The sequence below is a fragment of the Talpa occidentalis genome, unplaced genomic scaffold, assembly GCF_014898055.3.
Source record: "Talpa occidentalis isolate TD23 unplaced genomic scaffold, MPIMG_talOcc4v2.1 talOcc4.3, whole genome shotgun sequence".
In the NCBI taxonomy this organism is placed as follows: Eukaryota; Metazoa; Chordata; class Mammalia; order Eulipotyphla; family Talpidae; genus Talpa; species Talpa occidentalis.
Genome location: NW_023603184.1, coordinates 39,636,628 through 39,657,827, shown reverse-complemented (window position 1 = coordinate 39,657,827; position 21,200 = coordinate 39,636,628). Strand labels below are relative to the sequence as shown.

The window sequence follows — 21,200 nt, the reverse complement described above, 5'->3', positions numbered from 1 at the left end:
TAGTAATTTCATCATCCTTGGGAAAATAAATGGTTCTCTCTTGTTTCTAAAGACTATATAGGGCTTAATATGCACTAAGTATCGACTGAATCAAGAGTTTTAAATATTAACAAACTATCTGGCAACTTTCCTGGCCAGAGCAGATCATGCTGAAGGGCATGGAAGAAGCTGGCAACAGCCACCACTGGCATCTATAATCTCTGGTCCTTCACAGTCATTTATTAATAATTTCAAATAATACCAACTAACAGAACAGACAAGTATGCCCAAAGCAAAGTGAGGAAATTTGGAAGTTTGCATGGCATATTAAAGGGAACATTCATCTCTTCTCTAATCATTACAGACGTTCCTCTTTCACACAAATCCATAAGGTTATATTCCACACTATAAATGGGTAACTGATCCAGCCTTCTCAAAAGGACAGACTTAGAGCAAACTTCCCAAACTTTCCTAACAAAGAACACTTTTATTTATCACCAGTCTTTTGCTTTTGGTGGGGAGGGGAGATAGATGAGAGCTCCTTAAAGGTAGGGAAGTGTATTATTCATCATTTGTATTTCAAGTACACCCCATACAAGACCTGGAACATAGCAAGTGTTGAAAGAACAATAACTTAAATCACTGAAAATAGTCTTCTGGCTTCTCTCCCTCCTTTAGTATATCATTTCAACTTGGGGTGTGAGAAGATGGAGGTTAAGAAATTATGTGGTAATAGCAATCATTTTAGAAATCAACCAGACACAACTTTTAAGATTAACTGCTAAAATAACGGACTGAGAAATCCCAAAACTAGGGTCTACAATGCCAAATCTTCCATTGTTTTATTACTATCCCACATCAGAAAGCCTGCGTTCACAGAAATATTTTGTACCTCAGTGTTAAGAACACACAGAAATCATTTACTTTCACCCACCTCTCTTCCTCTCTGGCCCTGCAATGCTCCCATGTACAATGAAAAAGGTAATGTTTTATTTCATTGTCAACATCTAAAGTTGGCCCCAAAACAACTCTTTCTCCATTTAGTCGACATTCCACACCTTAGGGTCAGGACCAAGAGTTGGCAATGAGAAAGAGTCCAAGTTAGACTGGGAACATAACTGTAGAGACAAGATTCTGCTCAAGCCTAAAATTTCAGCTTTCTTCCTGTCACAGCACTTCTTAAAACACACGAAACAATGAGTCAGATCTCAGTTGGTCTATAATTCTCAGGACCAAATACAAACTTCTTTATTGGAGATAAATCCTTCCCATTTTTACTGAGGATACTTTAAGTATTCAAGTAAGTTTCACTAAGGTACATTCTATTACTTTATTTCTACTTATCATGGTCATTTTAGCAGTCCCTGCGCAAATTTCATTTTGAACTTTTGGCTCACTTATTTTTGTTTACTTGCTAGATACAACAGAACTGATTTTTAGAGCTTGAAAACCACAAATAGATTTTAATACTGATTATTTTTTAAATCTAAGGTTATAGTTTACATAAATTTATCAAGGTATTAATGTTTTCTTATAATTCTTCCCAAAAAGACACCAAACTTGCAAATGATTACTATTTGGCTAAATAATCATATTTAATAAATACTTTTATACTTAACTACACTCAAGGTTTTGAGTTAAAAAATAAAATAACTGGGCCTCCTTGGTGGCACAGGGGTTAAGTCTCAGAGCTATCAAGCTATCACCAGCCACTGTGGCATGAGGTGGAGGTGTATCCCTGGCCAGGGAGCTAACCCACATGGCACAGCAGACCTCTCCTGTCTCGCATGCAGCTCCCCTCAGCAGTGTATTTTAGTAGATCCGCCTATTTTGCGGCCCACTCTGTCTCTGGTGTATCCTCTCACCCCTTGCACCTCTGGCCTGCACCCCCGTTCTTATATGCATAAATGAATCTTTAAAAAAAAGAAAATAACTAATGTCTATCCATTAATTCACTTTATTGTTTACTGAGTGCTCACCATGCCAGGCACTACTTGTTAACAAAACAGCTGTGATCTGTGTTCTCATGGAACTTAGAGAAACTATGTTTGGCAATCTATACCTAATTCTCCCCAATGACCCAGCTCTAATCAGTTATTAATCCATCTCCTCCCCATATCGTTAACTATTTCCTCTTTTATGGTTCTTTCCTAATGACAGACTTTAAAATGTATTCTCAATTTTAATAATGTACACATCCTCCCTTAGTCTCAACTCCTTTTCAGTTAACTCTCTTTTCCCTCAGTTTCACAGTCAAATTTCCTGGAAAGAGTTGTCCATATTTGCTATCTCACATCTTCAGCTGAGCAGAATCTGGTCATGCCACTGATATAGCCCTTATCAAGGCCATCACTGAATCCAATGATACTTCAATTTCTTTTTCCCTTAGCTTCTCAGCCAAGTTTGATCCTATCAGTTCCTCCTTGAAACTCTCCTTAGCTTTTGGAACCTTCTTATCTCTGGTTGCTTCCTCTTTGGCCCCTCCGTTTCTGCCCACCTCTTGAAAAATGACTATCACTCAAATAGTATTTACTATGTGCTAAGGCCTGTTCTGGGTGCTTTACAGATGTTAATTCATTTAATTCTCTATATACTTGTAGGATTGGTATGATGGTTAGTTCCACTTTATTGAAAAGGAAACTAAAGCACAGAGAGGTTAAATAATTTGCTCCAGATTTACAAAGTTAGAAAGTACGGCCTAGAGTTTTACCCTCTGCCATTTTTTTATCCTATACTTTCTCTCTGCAATACTGTATCTACTTTGTGGTCCAACTACTTACCTATTTTCTGACTTCAAAATCTCTACCAGATTTCTCTCCTTAGCTTTAGACTCATAGGCTTCCTCAAATTCAACATGTTCAAACCCAATTCATCTTTTTCCCTTTCTCCTAAAGCCATTTCCTCCTCTTACATTCATGTTCTTAGTGATAGCACCATCATCCATCCAGCTGCCCATGCCAGAAACATGGCCATCATCCTCAACAGCATGAACACTAATTGCTGCTCCCTCTCCCCCCAAAACCTGGTCCCCAACCGCTACCACAATGTCCAGACTTTGATAGCTGTTATTATTACTCTTTAACCTTCACTCCTTTCCATCCCCACAGCCACTGTACTTTATCAACTGTCATCTCCACTCTGGATCACTGTAACATTTTTCCTCCCCGATGGCCTTGCCTCTAAACTAGTCCCTCCAGATCTATCTTCACATCACAACCAGAGAGATCATTATACAATGTAATTCTGATCATTTCATTCATCTGAAAAAACTTCAGTGGCTCCCACTGCCCTCAGAAGAAAGCCTTAACTCTTTATTACAGTAGCCAAAGTATGGAATCTCTCTCCTATTCCAGTCTTATATCTAATTATTTCCTACCTCTCCTTCTAACTTCCAGCCACAGAAAACTAGTATGGTTCTGTACAAGCAGCATGTTTTCTCTCAGCTCTGTCCTTACTCTCCCACTTCTCCTTTGACAGCTACTTCTACTGGACCTTGAGACTCTAACTTAGAAGTCATATCCCTCAAAAAGCTTCCTTTCCTGCCTCCTCACTCAACCCCACCCAAAAGTAGTGGATGAGTGCCTCCCCAACATATTCGCACACTATGCTTCCAGTATAGCATTCCTATCACACTTTAGTGTAGCTGCTTGTCAAAGTAAATGCTCATTATATGTCTAGGGAACTGACCTGAACCCTCAATACAACCCCACAAAGTAGGCATTACTATATCCAATTCAAAGATGAAGACATAGCTCAGACAATTTAAGTAACTGTCTAAAGATACGAGGCTACTAAGCAACAAAACCATGTCTCAAGTCCATGACTATCAATTTCCAAAGTCCATGTGCTATGTACAGTCCATCCCCTCCCTGTGCTATGAAGAATACAAAAGATGAACAAGATCTGATTTTGACCAAGGAAGATCAAGAAAAAGTTTGTTTTGAATGGAAGGTAGAGGGATATCAAATTAGGAATAACAGGAATAGTTTCTTGAAGGACATCTGAACTGGTTCTTTAAGGATGGGTAGGAATTTAAACAAGACTGGGGTAAAGGGGTACAACAAACATTTCTGGTGGCAGTGACAGGATAAATATATGAGAAATAGATTTATGGGGAGTCCACTGGGGTTTTCAATATGGGTTGTGGCTGCTATTTTTCACCTTATGATGTACTAATAAAACCAGGCATGTGTCTTACTGCAAGATAAATGGGGTTTTACTAGACTTGGCACTCACTCTTAAGAGGCAGCCACTGTGTAAACATCTTACAAAATCAATTCGTAAAGAAGCCCACAAGGAACATTAAGGAGCTCACTTGCTGCAGTTCTGCAAGTTGCTTTTAAGGATGTCATAGTCGGTATTGAACAGAGGCCCACTGTCCTTTAGCATGGCTTTCTGGATGCTGTACACATGGATGCTGGCAGTCACAGCTAGCTTGGACTTCACTGCTACAAGTCAACAGGAAAAGCAGTCTGTTAATACACAAATTTCATAGCATGTGGGGACTTTAACAAGAAACCCTTCTGCATTAAAACCATTTGCAATCTGTGGTGGTCCAAAAATTTCTCAAAGGTCAAATAGCCACGCATACAGTATAACATCAAGTCTTCTGTCTGCAGTAGGACATTATGACAAGGTAGGTGGTGGTGAGTCAGTTCTAAGTACAGCACCTGTGTGGGTATCACTCATCCACTGGACATTCAGTAAATACTAATTAATGATTAATGATGACTATGATTTTTTTTTCAGTCAGGGAAGAATCTTACCCTCTAACATTTAATTAATAGGAATAAGTAATTTCTATCTGAGAGGATTATGTAATTCAATTTTAGTTTAGAGAAAGCAACTCTGTAACAAAAATACCACTAACTAGATTTAGTTTACAGAGCAGAAACACAAAAGAACACCACAAGGACAAATTTAAGTTCCCTGAAGGAAGAGACCACTTAACTTGTCCTGCATCCCCAGTGCCTAGAAGAGCTTATCACAAAGCAGGATACTCACCTATGTAACCTATTGAATGAATAAATTTTGCCTTGCCTAGCACTGTGGGAATTGAAAAAGAAAAACATGTACATCTTGACCCCTTGAGTATCTCAAAGTTAACTTGTAAGAAAATGACTCCACTGGCAGAAATCTTTACATACAAATTACAAGAATGCACATTTTGTTGAGACAGGATCACAAAGACCCTGTTATTAAATTCTTTTGAATTGAGTTTTTAGACAATGGAAAGGTGGCATTAACAGTCCTGAAATGAGTGGACAAATTTAATTTAGAAGTTATATTAAGTCTTCTGACAGGGACCTCCCTAGTGATGGAGGGGTTAAGTCTCAGCGCTGTTACCACAATAGCCTGAGTTAATCCCTACATATGGCACAGCAAACCTCTCCTGTCTTGCCTGCTGCTACCCTTAGCAGTATATTTCAGTAAAATCTGCCTGTTCTGCTCCCTACTCTGTCTCTGGTGAATCTTACACCCCAGTTTTTCTATGCAAAAAAAAAAAAAAAAGAAAAAAAAATTTTTAAAGTCGTCTGATATTAGAAAGGCATCCCTTAATTTTCTCCCTAAAAATATTGTTATGGAACACAATATTTAGAGACTGTTGCCTTTACAATGATGAGGTGTTCCATCTGATATTTATGATAGCTTTTTGCATTTGTCATAAATTTTGAAATTCTGTTATAAAAGTGTTCTATAAATATCAGTAGCTACTGGACTTAAAAAATTGGAAATTATGGAGATGTAATATCACATTTTAACATGTTTCAGAAACTACTAGTCAAAGGTATACATGACTCTTCAGGTAAACAGCTAAATACATTGTATGCATATGTGAGGGGCAGATTTTTTTATCATACCTACATTGATGGCAAAAGAGGAAAAACTTGCTAAAACACTTACCTTCCAATTTATCTTCTCTCACTACTGCAACCTTGTGGCACTGTAAGGAAATAACATTTCATTATTATTTAAAGCAGTACAAGGTGGAATTTTAATGTTTTCTTGCCAATAATTCAATTGCACATGGATGTGAAATTAGGAACATTAGTACCCTTAAAATATATACATATAGTTGTGTACATCTGTTATCTATATGTGATAAATTATTAAAGTCAGGCTCATTTTTAACTTGCTTACTTTAAAACTTCTCAACCAGGTAAAGGAAAGTGATGAGTATAGTACCAACAAAATAAAAAAAAACGCTAAGCATTCTAATCAGTGTAAGAGGACTTTTTAGACAGCGAAACAATAAGAATTAATGTATGACCATATGGAACCAGCTAAAAATTGGATTTGTCTTCTACACTATAAAACAGAATAAATTCTAAATGAATCAGATAGAAATGTAAAGAATGAAAACATACATACATGCATTAGAAGAAAACATGGGTGAATTCTTCTATAAACTGATAACCTGAGAATAAGGAAAAATTTCCCAACTATCATTCAAAATCCAGAAATAATTCAAATAATCTATAAAGTTACTTTTGAGTGATAAAAATAAAAACTGTATATAAAGTACAAAGGCAAATGATAAAGTGGGGAAAAAATCTGCCAGTTATATCTATCTAAAATAGATAGAACAGTAATAATCCTTGGAAAAGGTGGCAAGAAGTATGAATAGACAGTTCACAAAAAAGGGGCAAATAACCCTGAAACATTTATAACACTTCCATACATTGCCAGTGGGAATGAAAAATGGAAAGGCATTTGAAATAGTCAACAAAGGTACAGACAGAGCCTACTTCTAGGAACACAACCCTGAAACACACGGCAGAAGTACACAAAATACATATATTGTTTGCACCCCCTTATTTTGATTGGGGTCAAAATAAGGGGGTGCAATTGTATGGGGAATATAAAAATTTTAAAAAAAAAGCACCAAGAATTTAAAAAAAAAAAGAGCTATTCACATAATAGCCAAAGGCTACATATTCTAAGTAACTATCAATAAGAGACTGCTAAATAAGCTAAACGAAATCTATCAATATAGGAGTACGCAGATGTAATAAGGAATGAGCGCTGTTTCTATGACTGCTATGCTCATGATCTACTGTTAAAAAGAAAAGTACAGAATATGGGGTAGTATATGAAAACTTTCATATAAAAAGGGGAATAAGAATATGTTCATATTCAAAACACACAATATCAAAAACACTGGAAGAACATACAAAAAATAGATATTGGTTTTGCTTTTCTAAATATATATTGGGCAAAAGCATATGCATATTTATACTGTTAGGACTCATCAAAATTTAGAACATAAAGAGCAATATAAAATCAAGTAAATTTTTAAAAAATGCAAATGCAAATTTGCATTTACAAGAGGGAATATTCGTAATGTGCTTTTTCTTAAAAAAAGCAAAACAGGCATTCCTAAAAATGTCATGTTCTGCAAAACAGTACAATAAAGACTAGAGAGCTCATATGAAAAAGCATTAGGAACTATCTACTCAAGCTATAAAGCTTTATAAGAAGAACTAAAAAATAAGAATCGGTACAATCAGAAGAAAATGTGGACAGCCCATCGTGGCTAAATGCCACCTCAGTGGGTACTGAAAATGCATAAAACACCACAGTGGAAATGCCAGCTTGCAGGTGCTAAACAAAGCAAACCAATATAGACTTCTGATTTGGACTTAAGATGGACAGAGGAATAACTTCAGCATCCACAAACCCAGGGCATGGCTTGGGGTAAGCCTTCTGAGCTTTTCAACAGTTAAAAGAAAAAATATGACTAGGTGATGAGAAAAAGATTTTCTTTACAGAAAAATTCCAGCCAATAAAATTCCAGAAGGAATGACAGATTTAGAACCATCACCATTTTGTAACTCCTAGTGAATTCTAAGGACTAGACAATGATAAAAATCAACCTCAGCTATCATCATTAGATGAAAACCAGTGAGGAGCTTCATAATGGATAGATCTGGGTGACCACCTCTAATATTACAAAGAGACTGACCCAGGCATTACCTAGACATTTTCAAATAATTCCCTCTGGGAAGATTCTTGGGAAATATCCACACTTGGTCAGTAATTCTTCAGGGTTCCACAGGGCTGTGCCATGGGACTATGAGGAAGGTGAGTCCAAGGCTCCAAAATCCTCTTCAACCACAGCAACTCTCCCCTTTACATATCTTATATATTTGAATTCTGATTAAGATTTCATCTGAGAAAGTATTTCATTGCTTTAAAAATGGGCAGAATTTAAATGGCTTCTTAAATTTAGAAATAGGTCTTCTATAAGCAAGACAACACAGAAAAATTTAACCAGTTACAGGTTATACATCATTTGAAAAATGGTGTCAAAAAAAATGCACTGAGGCACACTATTTGAATACACTTTGAGGTATTCATCCAAGAATTCCCTAAACCCTGAAAATCAACCCTGGAGACCATCCAAGGATCCCAAACTAAGAACTGCTTTCATCTCAGTTACAACAAAAATCTGCAACTTTATCTTAAAACATAAATTCTTAACCTTGGACCCTGTTCCAGGTGATCTGTAAACACTGAAAATTTTATGAATATGTATTTTTCTTTCAGATTCTAAAAAGGAATCAGTGACCTAAAAAACACACTGCTTTAGAGAAACAAAAGGATACGTAGGTAGAAAAGTGACTACAACTAGATTGAAAGTATTAGCTAAAATAAAGAGACCAAAAGGAGCTGGGGAATCCTGGAAACAAAATGTAAGCCAATATTCAAAAACAAACTTTGGCAGCAGCCATTCAAGAGCCTTACAGGGAGAAGATTCTCAATGCAGGTTTATTTGCGGGAGTAAATGAATTGGTTCTGATTAATTCTGTCTACATAATTACATCTATATATCTATATTATATACACATGTATGTGTATTTACATGCATCTGATCCTTGTGAATATCTTATCATCTGGCTTGTCAAATAGCTTACTAACAAGAAAAGAATATGCTGACCAAAGAATACAAGGATCTCATCTACTGTTTTGATTCTCCTTATAAATTATCAAATCTTACAAACTTGTGAATCTACTGCTCTAAGGCAAATCTAGGCAGTATTTTGATAAATCAGGCTTGTGAACTTACAAGTCTGAGGGGAAATCAAATGAAGATGAAATTATTTATTAACAGATCTCTGAGAAGGATTCCTGATCCCTGACTAAGTTCTATGGGGCTGCTAGTTTTAGTAATGGCAGTGAAAGATTTTTCAGAAAGGGTATAGGATAGTGAGAACATAGGGCATGCACCTTACTTTTGACAGGAAGCCAGAGTGCAGGAATTATCAAAGTTCCCAAGGCACAGTCTGGTGCAGGAGGTGGAACTAGTTATCTCAGCTGAGCTTCTGACACCCACAAAGGCACAGGGGAGTGACAGAATAATCCCTATGTCCCTGGAGGACATGGAAGCAGCTAAGAGAAAGCCAGCAGACCTGAGAAAGCTTTATGGTTGGGAGGATGAAAACGAAACCAGTAATTTGTGTTAATGGATGACCAGATACTGGATGGAATTGTAAAAAGATACATGAGAATAACCATATTTCCAGCCCATGCCACTGCACTTCATCAGCTCAGCCCCCTGCCAACACCTCCATCCTTTAGACACTTACACATAAGCCTACCAAAAGGAACACTAAAGTCAAAATCAAGTTCAGTTAAAAGTACTTTTTCAACACCTGAGTTTGTACCTTGATATCTGAACAGGTTGGAAGTTAACCACCACTGACTCTAATATACCTTCAAGAACAAAAGAGGAATAACCTAAGGTCTAGTTGCCTGGGAAAATTGCATAATAATGATATAGTCTCAGCATCATAGGAAACATACTACCCAAACCTCTCAAAATTTTAGGTTCAGTTAAAAGCCCAAAATAACCATCACCTTCAAGTAGCTTTTATAAACTTCTTAATACTAAATTTTGTTTTCCCCCGTTATGTTATATAATACTGTTTATAGCTCAAACACATTTAAACTCTTTATGAGATTCTAAGAACTTACGGAGTGTCCATTCTGAACGAGACTGCCAGACACTAAGTAAGTGACATGCAGCTGGGCTCCAGAATTTTCCTTTCGTTTCCTTTCAACATAATCATACAGCATCCTGTTCCAAACAAAAGGCACAAGTCGCATTACTAAGTTTTTATTTTTATATCATCAACCAGCTCTTAATTTGTGACTTAAAAAGTTGGACATTTACATTCTGACAGTCCATCCAACTTCCTACAGAATTTTAAGAATTGTGAAATAAGTCAGAAGAAAGGCAAATACTGGAAGATTGCACTCACGTGGTATTAAAAAAACAAAAAAACCCAAAAAACAGAGGAACAAACAAAACAAACCCTAAATCTAACTGTAGATTTGAGGCTGCTAGAGGGGGAGGATGTAGGGTAGAGAATAAAGGGTGGGGGGCAGTAGACAATGGTGGAGAATTATGGATGTCTTAGTGGTGGATATGGCGTGGTGTGGTAACATATCTGTAGAGGTATGAGCCTATACTCCTAATTCTACACAGCTTTGTAAACTGTTACTGCAATAAAAAATACCAAAAAATAAAACAAACCCAAAACTTGTACTGAGTTGGCATAGTGACCAAGCAATTGAAAGAAATCTAATAATAGGCTATGAAAGACTGGACCTGCACTACACCAGTGGCAATGACTTACAATGGCTAGAACACTGAATCAAGTTCAGTAACTATATAGCTATGTGATCTTTGGTAAGTTAATTTTTCTAGACCTCATAATGGCCCAAGGTATAGACAGATGATCAGTGAGTCTCGTAACCTGAGATTCCTGTGGCCACTTATAATCCTCCACCCCCAAAACAATAAGCAAAATGTACAAGTGTTTTTTGCAGGGGAGACGGTTCAGGGATTTCAACAGATTCTGAAAAGGACTCATTACATCAAAACATTAGGAACCACTATGCAAATGATCACAAATGTCCACCTCTGAAATTCTATGATCACTCAGATTCTATGCTGTTTCACAACTGCAGAATGCAGTATTTACTCATACTGCCCAGATTCAGAGTAGTCGTTTCCCCGAGACTGCCCAACACTCAAAGCAGAAATAATGATCCTTTTGGTAACATCCTAAATTCATTTTCATCCTTATGATCCAGCAAGTATGAGAAGCTGGGCCCCCTTAACAATCTATAGTTTAACAAAAACAAGAGATGTATAATGTGTCTTCTCTTTCAAGAAATATTTACTGAGTCTCTATAACATGTCATACCTCTACCAAAGATAGCTAGAAACTAAAAAATTAACCATTTTCTTTTTCAAATGCCTGTTCTCTAAACTTCCACATCTCCATGACCCACTGAGTCTCCTGCTACCCTCGCTAACTGCCTTGGCTCCATTTCCGACACAGACTTGCCTATCTCCAGCTTTTCTCTACCTGGTTGAGGTTCTGTCTTTAGTTACCTTTTCACTCTATATTTGAGTAACCAACCATCCAGGTTTGCCTGGATGTGAGGGATTTCCTGAGAGATGGACTTTTAGCGCTAAAACTGACAGTCCTGGGCACCCCAGGAAATGTGTCACGCTACTACATACTCTCCTTGGTCTACTTCATTCATCTCATGGCTCCATTTATTCCTGACAACAACATCATCTGCTCAAGTGACACAAGCCAGAAATCTGGGAGTCATTACCCTTCACTTCTCCCTCTCCAGTGAGTTGCCAAATCTTGTCAGTTCTCCCTCCCAAGCATTTCTTGACTTCATGCCCTCCAAATCTCTTGACTATACTATTTCAAGTCCAAGTGTCAACAATGCTCCCTCCTATTCACAAGGCTGCCAAGAGAAAGTTTTAAAAATGGAAATCAAGCCATTCAATCAACAAAACTTTGCTAAGAGGCTACTTCATGTTCTATGCCTTTGGGATAGAGCAGTGAACAAAGTCAAAGTTACTGCTCTTTTAGACATTGTAGAAAAGAGAGAAACAATAAAGTAAATATATGCCAGATGGTAGTAAATCAATGGGGAGGGGCCGGGGGTGGTAGGAAGGAAGGACAAGGAGAACAGAGTGCTGGAGATGAGGTCATTTTACATAAGGTAATTAGGACAGGTGTCAGGAACAAAACCCTGCAGGAAGTGAGGGAGCCAACCATGTGACTATCTTGGGGAAGAATGTTCCAGTAGAGAGAGCAGCAAATGCAAGGGTTCTAAAGCAAGAACGTAAGCAATGTCTAAGGTACAGAAGAGAGGCAAGTGTGCTGAAGCCAAAGAAGGCAGAAGAGTGACAGGAGACAGTGCCAGACATGGAGGGCTTTATGGCCCTACACAGGACTTTAAGTAAGGAATCATTAGGAGATTTAGAGTAGAAATAACACCATCTCCCCTTTCAGAATTCCTGACTACTGTGTGAAGATTTGCTGATGGACTGATTGCAGTCAAGGATGACTGGATCAAGCAACTCAAAAGAATGAACTGTGTCATTTACCGAGGTGGGAGAAAGCAGAAGCAGAGGATGGGAAAGAAATCTGCAGTTAGGTTTTGGGGCATGTTACATCCGAAATTCCTAGCAGTCAAAAAGTGATGTTGAAAAGGTAGTTGAATATTCTTGTCTGAAATATTATTCCTTAATCAAAAGCCCCATTCCCTAAGGATCAACTTTCAATTCCCTAGAATGATGTGTAAGATCCTTCTTGTTCTGGAGCTGTTACTCACCATTCTCTCATACCCACATTATTTCAGCCTTATGAAACATCCTGTAGCTACCCTGCTCCTTGGTATGCACCCCGCCCCCTTCCGCCAAGATGCTCTCCTCAAACAAAATCCATCTAATTTCTCACCTACACAGTAGCTCAGTAACCTTCCTAGGTAAAGCCTTTCCCAATATGCTTGGCAGGGCACCTCTGCCTTTTAAGTTATAACAGAATTTATCTGGTATTTGTTACTGCAGCACTTGGACACTGTATTCTAACTAGTTAAAATATCTGCCAACTCCACTGGGCTTATAAGCTCCCTGAGGGCAAAATGTGCCCTATTCAGCATTTTTGCTGATTCCACTTCTTCTCTTTAGTGTTTCCTTTCATGAAGCAATTACATTAGAAAAGATGAAGTCACCAAGTTCACAAACATTTTGGATTATTTATACCAACTAGGACTGTGCTAGTGAAAGAAATGAAAAGGAGGTGCCATGCCTAAGATGCTCTCAAGCTTGCTGGCTAAATGCACTGTCTTGTCTATATCTCATAGTTTTGTCTATACCACCTCAGCCACTGTCCTCTGTTCTTGTCTCCCTAAATCAACCCCTTGTTATATTAACAAGGTCAAAACCACACAAAATTTCTTTTTTTTTTTTTTTTAAAATGGTTTCTGGACACCTTTGCATATCTCTGACATGTTTATCTAATTTGATTATTCACTTTATTTACATAAATATATGCAAAATGCTCTTAAATACGAATGATTTAAAGACCACTTTTTACAAGAAGCACTTCCTACACAAATGATTAACTATATCTTCCTATTTTAATTCATTAATTTTCCCACCTGATCAGTTCCATCCATAATTCTCCCCAGGACTAATACAGTGTATAATCTATACTGTCTTCCCTAGCCTATTTAAATTTTTGCCCTGCATTATCACAAACTGAAACTGTTCAGTCAATGAAGGGAAGCACCTTGTATATCAGTTTTTATAATAGCACCTAAAATAATGCTAAAAATAAAGTAAGAATGAAAGAAATAGACTCCTTTTTAAGTGCAAGCAAATCAATAACAACCATGGCATCACCATCCTCGGTACTAATAATGATACTTAAATATTTCCACCAGAGGTGAAAGGTAACAGAATACTGTTAAGTCTCTATTTTCTCATCTGTTAGAAGTTGATAACACCCATCACATTTGACTGTTAAAAGATTATGAGATAAATATTTGCGTTGAAAATAATCTACCACAGTGATTAGTATTTATTCAATAGATACTTATTGGCACCTATTATTAGGCACTGAAGATATAATTGTGGTACAGCGTGCTTTCAAAAATGGCTGCAACATCTCCCATCCTGTATGCCCTTCTATACCCTCCCAGAAAGATGTAGAGTCTACCCTCTCTCCTAGGATCTGTGATTCTAGGCCTAGTGATTCATTTTAACTAAAAGTATGCAGCAGACATGACACTGCTTGATTTCTGACACTAGTCAGGAAAGGCAATCAACTTTTGCTTTGTGCTGCAACAGCAGCTTCTGGAGCCCTGAGCTGCTGTGTAAGAAGTATGACAACCAGGAGTCATCACGCTTTGAGGAAGTCAGGACATACAGACAGACCACATGCAATGTCTGGCTAATAACCTTAGTTGATGATCAGCATTAATGGCCAGACATGCATAAAGATGCCTACAGAGGACAGGGCTCCAGCTGCGAGCTTCCCAATGGAGGCACCAGACATCATGGAGAAGCAAACCATTCTCCCTATGCACTGCCTAGATTCCAGACCAAAAGATTCTATGAACATAACAAAATGGTTATTTAAGTAACTGGAACAATGATAAACATGACAGACGTGTTCCTTGCTTCCACAGAATTTATATCCCGGGGGGAGGAGCACATACAATAAAATGTCAGCCTGTAATAAGAAGTATGAAATGCTAGGTCAACTGGATATTCACGTGCAAAAGAATTTAGTTGAACTCTTTCCTTGTACCACATATAAAACTGTTTGTAGAAGAAACAGTAACTATTAACCCATTTTTTAGTGCTTCATTTAAAATTAACCTGAACTGAAAACTAATTGCATACTATTATGACGACTGAAGGATTTTTAGTATGTTAGCAAACACATAATACATAGAAACCTTAAATATAGTGATAATTATTAATGTAATAGCTAAAACTATGAAAGTCTTAGAAGAAAACACAGAAGAAATCTTCATGGCCCTGGGTTAGGGAAAGCTTTCTTAGATACTATTTAACAAGCACACATAACAAAAACAAAAAAAAGTAAATTGGATCATCAACAATAAAAAAATAACTTCAGTGCTTCAAAGGACACTATCAATAAATTGCCAGAAGGCAAGGTAAGATTTTTCTCTAAGGGTTTCAGAGGGAGGATGGTCTTGCCAACACCTTAAATTTGGATATTTAGCCTTCAGAACTGTGAGACATTAATTTTTAAAAGTCACCCAGATTGCAATACTTTGTTAGGACAGTCCTAAGAAAATGAAAAAACCATATAATGGAATATAACCCAGTCATAAAAAAGAATGAAGTACTGATATACACTACAATATGGACAAATCTTGAAAACATTAAGTCAAAGAAATCAGATATACAAGATAACATGATATGATTCCATTTATATGACATGTCCAGAATAAGCAAATCTATGGACAGAATTTATTAGTGGTTACCTAGGGCTGAGGAAAAAGGGGGAGAAATGGTGACTGCTAACGGATACACGGGTTTCTTTTTGGAGTGACAAAATTTTTTTTTAAATTGTAGCGCTGGCATACAACTCTGAATATATTAAAACCTATTAAATTGTACATTTTAAATGGGCGAATAATACGGTATCTAAATTATAGCTCAATGATGCAAAAAAAAATTATGAAGAAAATTAACAAGGGGACATGACAAGGTGATATGGAGAGCCCTGAATCAGAGCGCTAGGGAAAAGCTGTTATAAGTAATGTGTGAAGTTTGAGCTGAAATCTGAAGGATGAGGACAGCTAGGAAAAGAGTACGCAGGCAGAGAGAATAATGCAAATGTCCTAGGGTAAAATGGGCTTGGCATATTGAAGGAACAGAAAAGTAAATATAGCTAGAATATAAGTGGGTAAAGAGTAACATGGGATGAAGCTAGATAGTATAAAAATTCTAGGCAATAAGGGTAGCCATGATACAACTGCCGGCAACTTTATTTCCAGTTCTCAAAAAAAAAAAAAATTGCATCTTTAAACCCCACCAGGCTTACATAGTATTAGCTACCTCATTTCATATTTAAACATCCTAAATCACAACAAATTATTCTTAAGAGGTGCAGTTCCAAAGTTACACGAACATCATATGGGTTTAAGCCAGGACTGGTAATACTTGTAGCCACTTCCCATTGCTATTATGAGCTGAAGTGTTAAAAATTAAAACACCATACTGATGCTAATATTGCCATGAGATGCCAATCAAGATGTAAGTAGTTCCTCATTTCAGTATATTCTAACGCCTGCACTGTTCAAGGGTCAACTGTGTCTTCAGCCTCCTCACCAATTCCCCCTTTTGACATAGACAGCACCTGTACAGGCGTAAGTCAAGAAATTTTCAAGTTCATTACGTTTTGGCCTCAAGCTGGAGCACAATTTTCAGCTAGGAAAAGATGATATGACAAAATTCAAGAAAGGCAATGCTCCATGCCATCCTAAATACTTCCTGTTTAGTTTCATTCAGTAAGCTTTCCTCTATCTTATACTATTATAGCTCTGATACCAAATACTTGTTGACCTCATTAGGGAGTACCCAGAGATAGGCCTACGGAACACCTGTGAAAATGAAATGAAGGTGTAAGATAATAGACATGTTAATGGAGATGTAAACAGAATTAGCCAGTACATTTAATAAACTTAAAACAACGAAAGTGTTGGTAACCAGAGACAAGGCTGCAGCTAAAGCTAGTAAATGTATCACCACACATTTGTACGCAAGTCCACCTAGCTCCTAAAACAAAAATGGTAAAAGGTAGTAAAGATAGTATTCTTTTCCATTCTCCTTCCCCTCAAAATTAGTTCTAACCTATAGGTTACCTATAAAGCTAAAAACAAAGCAAAAAAAAAAAAAAACTCCATTGTAATTAAAATTAGTAGTAAATTGGACTTACTGTTTGGCCTGGTTAACATGAACCCCTAGTGTATAGCTCAGCCACTTATACGTCACCTGCAAGAAGAAATTTTTTTAATGTTTTATTAGATGACACCAGAGTGCAGATCAATCCCAATAATCCTAAACAGTCCTACTGTCAGATGACACTTTCTAAATTAACCACAGATGCCACTCTCTTTTGTCAAGAACCATTGTTCTTGGCAGGTAGGACTGAGATAATCTATCTCACAAATACTAAGGAATTTGTTCCTGTAGGGTAAGGAAAAAATGTCAGGCTTTTCTGCCCTCCCGCCATCAGGATAGATGATGGATCCTTGCAGTCCTGAATGCATGCCTGATGGAGGGCACCTGGAGTAGGGTGTGGGCATAGGTCGATGGGATTCACCTGGGCTAAGACTGGGCTTTTAAGGGTGGCGTCACAGGGATGCCAGCAGAAGCGGAGAAAGAAGCAGAGAAGGCTGGAGAGCCCAGATAGAGTGAAGACTTGCTGGGGGCTGGGAGGACTGCCTGCTGTGTAGCGGGTAAATCCCAATAAAAGACCTGCAAAAACCACTGAGGACTCTGACTCCTCCTTTACCGGGTCCGCTGGATCCTAGAAAGCCTGCTCAGTGGCCTTCCTGCCCCTACAGTTCCACAGACCAATTACCACAAATGAGTCTAAAAGACTGAATATACTAAGACCAAGAGTTCTCATTTTCTTCACACGCCTTACTTTACTAAGGCCTCCCTTCACATTCTGTCCTTTTTTTTTTTGGGGGGGGGAGGCACCACCAAAAACTATCCTAAACCCCCGCCCCCCCACAGGCTAGATTACTTTGAAGAGTAGGTCTAAGGAAAGTTGCAGTCAAACATTAAAAAGGCAGGTGGTGCAGGGGTCAGGAAATGAATGAGGATGAATGCTTTCTCAGAGGCTAGACTGGAAACACCTGGTGTCACGTAGCACTCTTTCTCTCACCCTTCCTTGAACTCTCACCTGTCACTTCCTTTAATGCCTGTCACGCTCCTTTCAAAGTCTTCCTAACCTAAATGCTAACTTCTGCTCATTAATAGACTTACATAGGTTAGGCGAACGCAGCATTAGCAGAACAGACCTAGGGTGGAAAGCTGTCTATCCTTTACTAACCACAAATAAAGTCATTTGGCCCTTCTGTTCCAACTGCCTCTTCTAGAAATACTTCCACCCACCTCTGGATGGTTCACTATAAAGATTAAATGCAAAAAATCTGTGTATCAAACTGCCCAGGCTCACAGCGGCCAATCACCACCGTTTGCAAAGTGCATTCCCATCCATCGCTTCGCTTCGATTTTTACGCCAATCCTGTAAGGCAGCTCAACACTGTAGCAACACCTAAATTTCCAAGAAGAAACTGACTGTCGGAAGGTTACACAACTTGCCACCTAAGCGGGTTACGACACAATTTCCTCAACTGTAAAGCTGCGACTTTAAACGCCCCCCACCTGTTGAGGTGTGGAGACCCCTTGATCAACGACAGCCCCCCGCGCTTAGCCCCTCGGCCTCCGCTCCACGCAGAACCCCCACGGGCCGCGGCTTCGCCAGTGCCAGGGGTCGTCCTCGGGGAGTCCCTCCCGCCCGGGACGGGGGGCGTGGGGGTCGCCGCCCCTCGGGCCGGCCCCACGAGGCTGCGCGCAAAGGGGTCAAGGCCTCGGCCGCCCCCGCCGGGCCCAGGACCCCAGCCGCGCGCGCGCGCCCCCCGGTCCTCGTCACTCACGATCTTGTTCTGGTCCGTGACGAACTCGTCTATATTCTCCAGATAAAGCTGGTCCGCCATGGTGCCGCAGCGCCGGGCCGGGCCGCCTCGGAGCCCCGCTCGCCGCCGCAACCGCAGCTCCCGCCGGCGGGAAACGTCGTTTTCCGCCCTCCTCCCAGTCCCGGGTCGTTCCCACGGCAACGGGGGCGACGCACTACGGCGGCCGTCAGGGGGTCAAACTAGTCTCGGATCGGGCGCGCGTTGAGGTAGGTGGGGCTGGTCGGCGCGAGCGGAAGTGAAGCGCAAGGAGGGCGGGGGGCGATTTGGAGGGGCTGACCTTGGACCTGTGGTTTCCATACTCACCTTAGCAACTTAATGACTGACCCTAGGGCCAAAAGGAGTCTTTTCACCTCTACAGTGATAAAATAAGCCTTACCCTTTCATAGCTTTATTCAACAAGTATTTATTAAGTACCGATTCTATTCCAGGCACTGGAACAGCAAACAATAAAGACAGAAACAAGTAATTTTAGTGCAGTAGGGCTAGCTGGGATAAAGTACTGCCTGTTACAGTCCCTCAAAATTGAGAAATGGGCTTTTTAAAGCAGATGGGGGGAAGGGGGTGTTTCTGATAGCGGAAGGAGCATTTGCTGGAAAAGGAAGTGTTGGAAGGTTGGTAGAAAAAGTCAACAACGAGAAATGAGAATTTGGAGAAGTCAGATCTGGCTGCATCTACCAAGCCGTGAGAAGGGGGACCATGAACTTTATTCTCAGGAAAACTTGCAGAAAAGTGTTCAGGTGAGGGAATTTCAACTAAAATGTCTCCTAACATCAGCTTAAAAACTTCGCAATTGACTTCAGCACAAGCCAGTATAGTTCAACTTGAAGGCATAGTGGACAATCTAAAGTTAGACCCTGGATTTGAATCCTGATTTTGATATTTGTTGTGTGACAGTTATTTGACCACTGCAAGTCTGTTTCCTTACCTAGAAAATGGAAATAATAATAGTGGTGGAGGACAAGAATAGAAAGACTAGAAAGGAGGTGCCCCAAGACCAGAACCTGACTCACAGGGAGGTGGGGGTCGAGGGAAATAACATGACCATTAACCCAGCTGTAGAGGTCGTGACCCTCAGGCACCTGTGCCTTATCACAAGGCATGAGACCCAAGCAGTATCAGACTGCTATAGGGAGTGGAGCACAGGCCTGAGGGTAAAGATATGGAGATTGGGCCCACCCTGGAATCTCTGATCCCCTCCTGGTTTTGCCTAGTTATCCCAAATCGGCAACAAACAGGCCATTCCAGGGAGGAGTGACCCCTCCCAAACAGAAGGGGACTATATCAATGCAGTCTCTGCACAGGCGTGGGGCAGAACTTGGTCCTCCCACCTGTGACTATGCAGGCGCTTCCTTTCACCAACTCTCCCTCTGCAGGGCAGCAGCCTCCTGCCTGCCCATGACCTGTACCATGCTGGGACTTCTCTCCTCAAGGCCGCCCGCCTGCAACCATGCAGTCCTCTCTTAGCAAAATCTGCCCCTTTCCCTTTCCCTAGTAAACCTGTTCTTTAAATATAACTAACGTCTCTGTCTCATGGAGAAACTCGCCTGGGGAACTCGCCATATTGTCGCCAAAACGGGAGATCTGGTGAAACCTTTCCCAGAGTGAACCCAAGGACCCCACACTCTACAAAACCCCATCGATAGCACCCATTTCAAAGTTTTGTTGCAATGTGTATTCATTCAAGACAGTTACCAAATGCCTAGAAGAGCAAGGCCCTATTGAGACAGGGCAAGCTAGGGTTATTAGGCAGTTTTAGGGACAGTGCAGAAGGGGACCTCTGAAGAATTTAGGGAGGCTTCAGAGATAAGGACAACCAAAGAAATATAACCAATTCCATTAGGAAAAACAAACATGCCAGGACCAAGGACAACATTGTTAATGCTGGTCCTGGTTTCCTTCAGGTGGTAAAGGGAGGCGGAGATTGGAGAAATGGAGAGTGGTTTAATTTATGGTCACATTAGAAGGGCAGCTGTTTAACTTCAATGCAGGGATGCCCATCCAGAAGACTGGGCCATAAATTTAAAGATGCAACAAATGGGAAAAGAGAAAGCTGTTAAATAAGGAATGTGAAAATCCCCACTCAGTAGCAAATTAAGTGAGACAGCCGAGAACTAACCAATCACAGAGAGACTGGTGAAGTTTTAGAATAATGAGGGAAAAAGGTCTATATTCCCTGAGACACGACTCCACTTTGGCTTCCTTGCCCCTCCCAGGCCTGGTTCCCTGGCCTGGGAGTCCCACTTTATTTCTGTTCTTTTTCTCCTCAATAAACTTTTTCTTTTTCTGAACAAACTGCCTCTTCTCGCTTGCTTGCCTGAGCGTCTGCGAAGTTCCTGCTGCGGCTTCGTGAGACACCAACCCGTGGGGGGCCTAGTGGCTGGGGCTCAGCACTGCCCTGAAGCCTGGAATCCATTCCTGGCTGGGAGACTAGGCCTGACAATTCCGGTATCACTATTCTGGGTCCCAGCATGTTGGGGGTACAGCTATAATCAATAATGCAAGAAGCCTGTTTACATGTAGCCTAATTCTCATGGAAATAGTTAAGTGTGGAATGGTGCTGGCTTGAAGTAATATGGTGGCAATTGAAAATTGAGAGAACTGAATGAGTAGCTTTTCTTATAAAGTCAGCAAAATATGCTGATGAATTAGAT

The 21,200-nt window shown here is 39.8% G+C and overlaps 1 protein-coding gene across 4 annotated transcripts in view; it reads right to left on the bottom strand.

Moving 5' to 3' along the window:
* POLD3 (DNA polymerase delta 3, accessory subunit) overlaps window positions 1-18,646 on the bottom strand; it is a 44,416-nt gene extending 25,770 nt beyond the window's left edge. Inside the window, exons 1-5 of one of the 4 annotated variants that reach the window (XM_037522963.2) lie at window positions 18,511-18,646; window positions 16,779-16,834; window positions 9,958-10,060; window positions 5,884-5,923; window positions 4,295-4,427 (exon numbers count right to left, since the gene is read on the bottom strand). In XM_037522963.2, coding sequence (XP_037378860.1) covers window positions 4,295-4,427; window positions 5,884-5,923; window positions 9,958-10,060; window positions 16,779-16,834; window positions 18,511-18,570 — 392 coding nt within the window. In that variant the 5' untranslated portion in view covers window positions 18,571-18,646. Of the gene's footprint in view, window positions 1-4,294; window positions 4,428-5,883; window positions 5,924-6,351; window positions 6,398-9,957; window positions 10,061-16,778; window positions 16,835-18,238; window positions 18,283-18,510 lie in introns of those variants that run through there. The other 3 variants (XM_054699539.1, XM_037522964.2, XM_054699540.1) reach the window with 3 other exon arrangements.
* Between the last annotated feature and the right edge of the window lie 2,554 nt (window positions 18,647-21,200).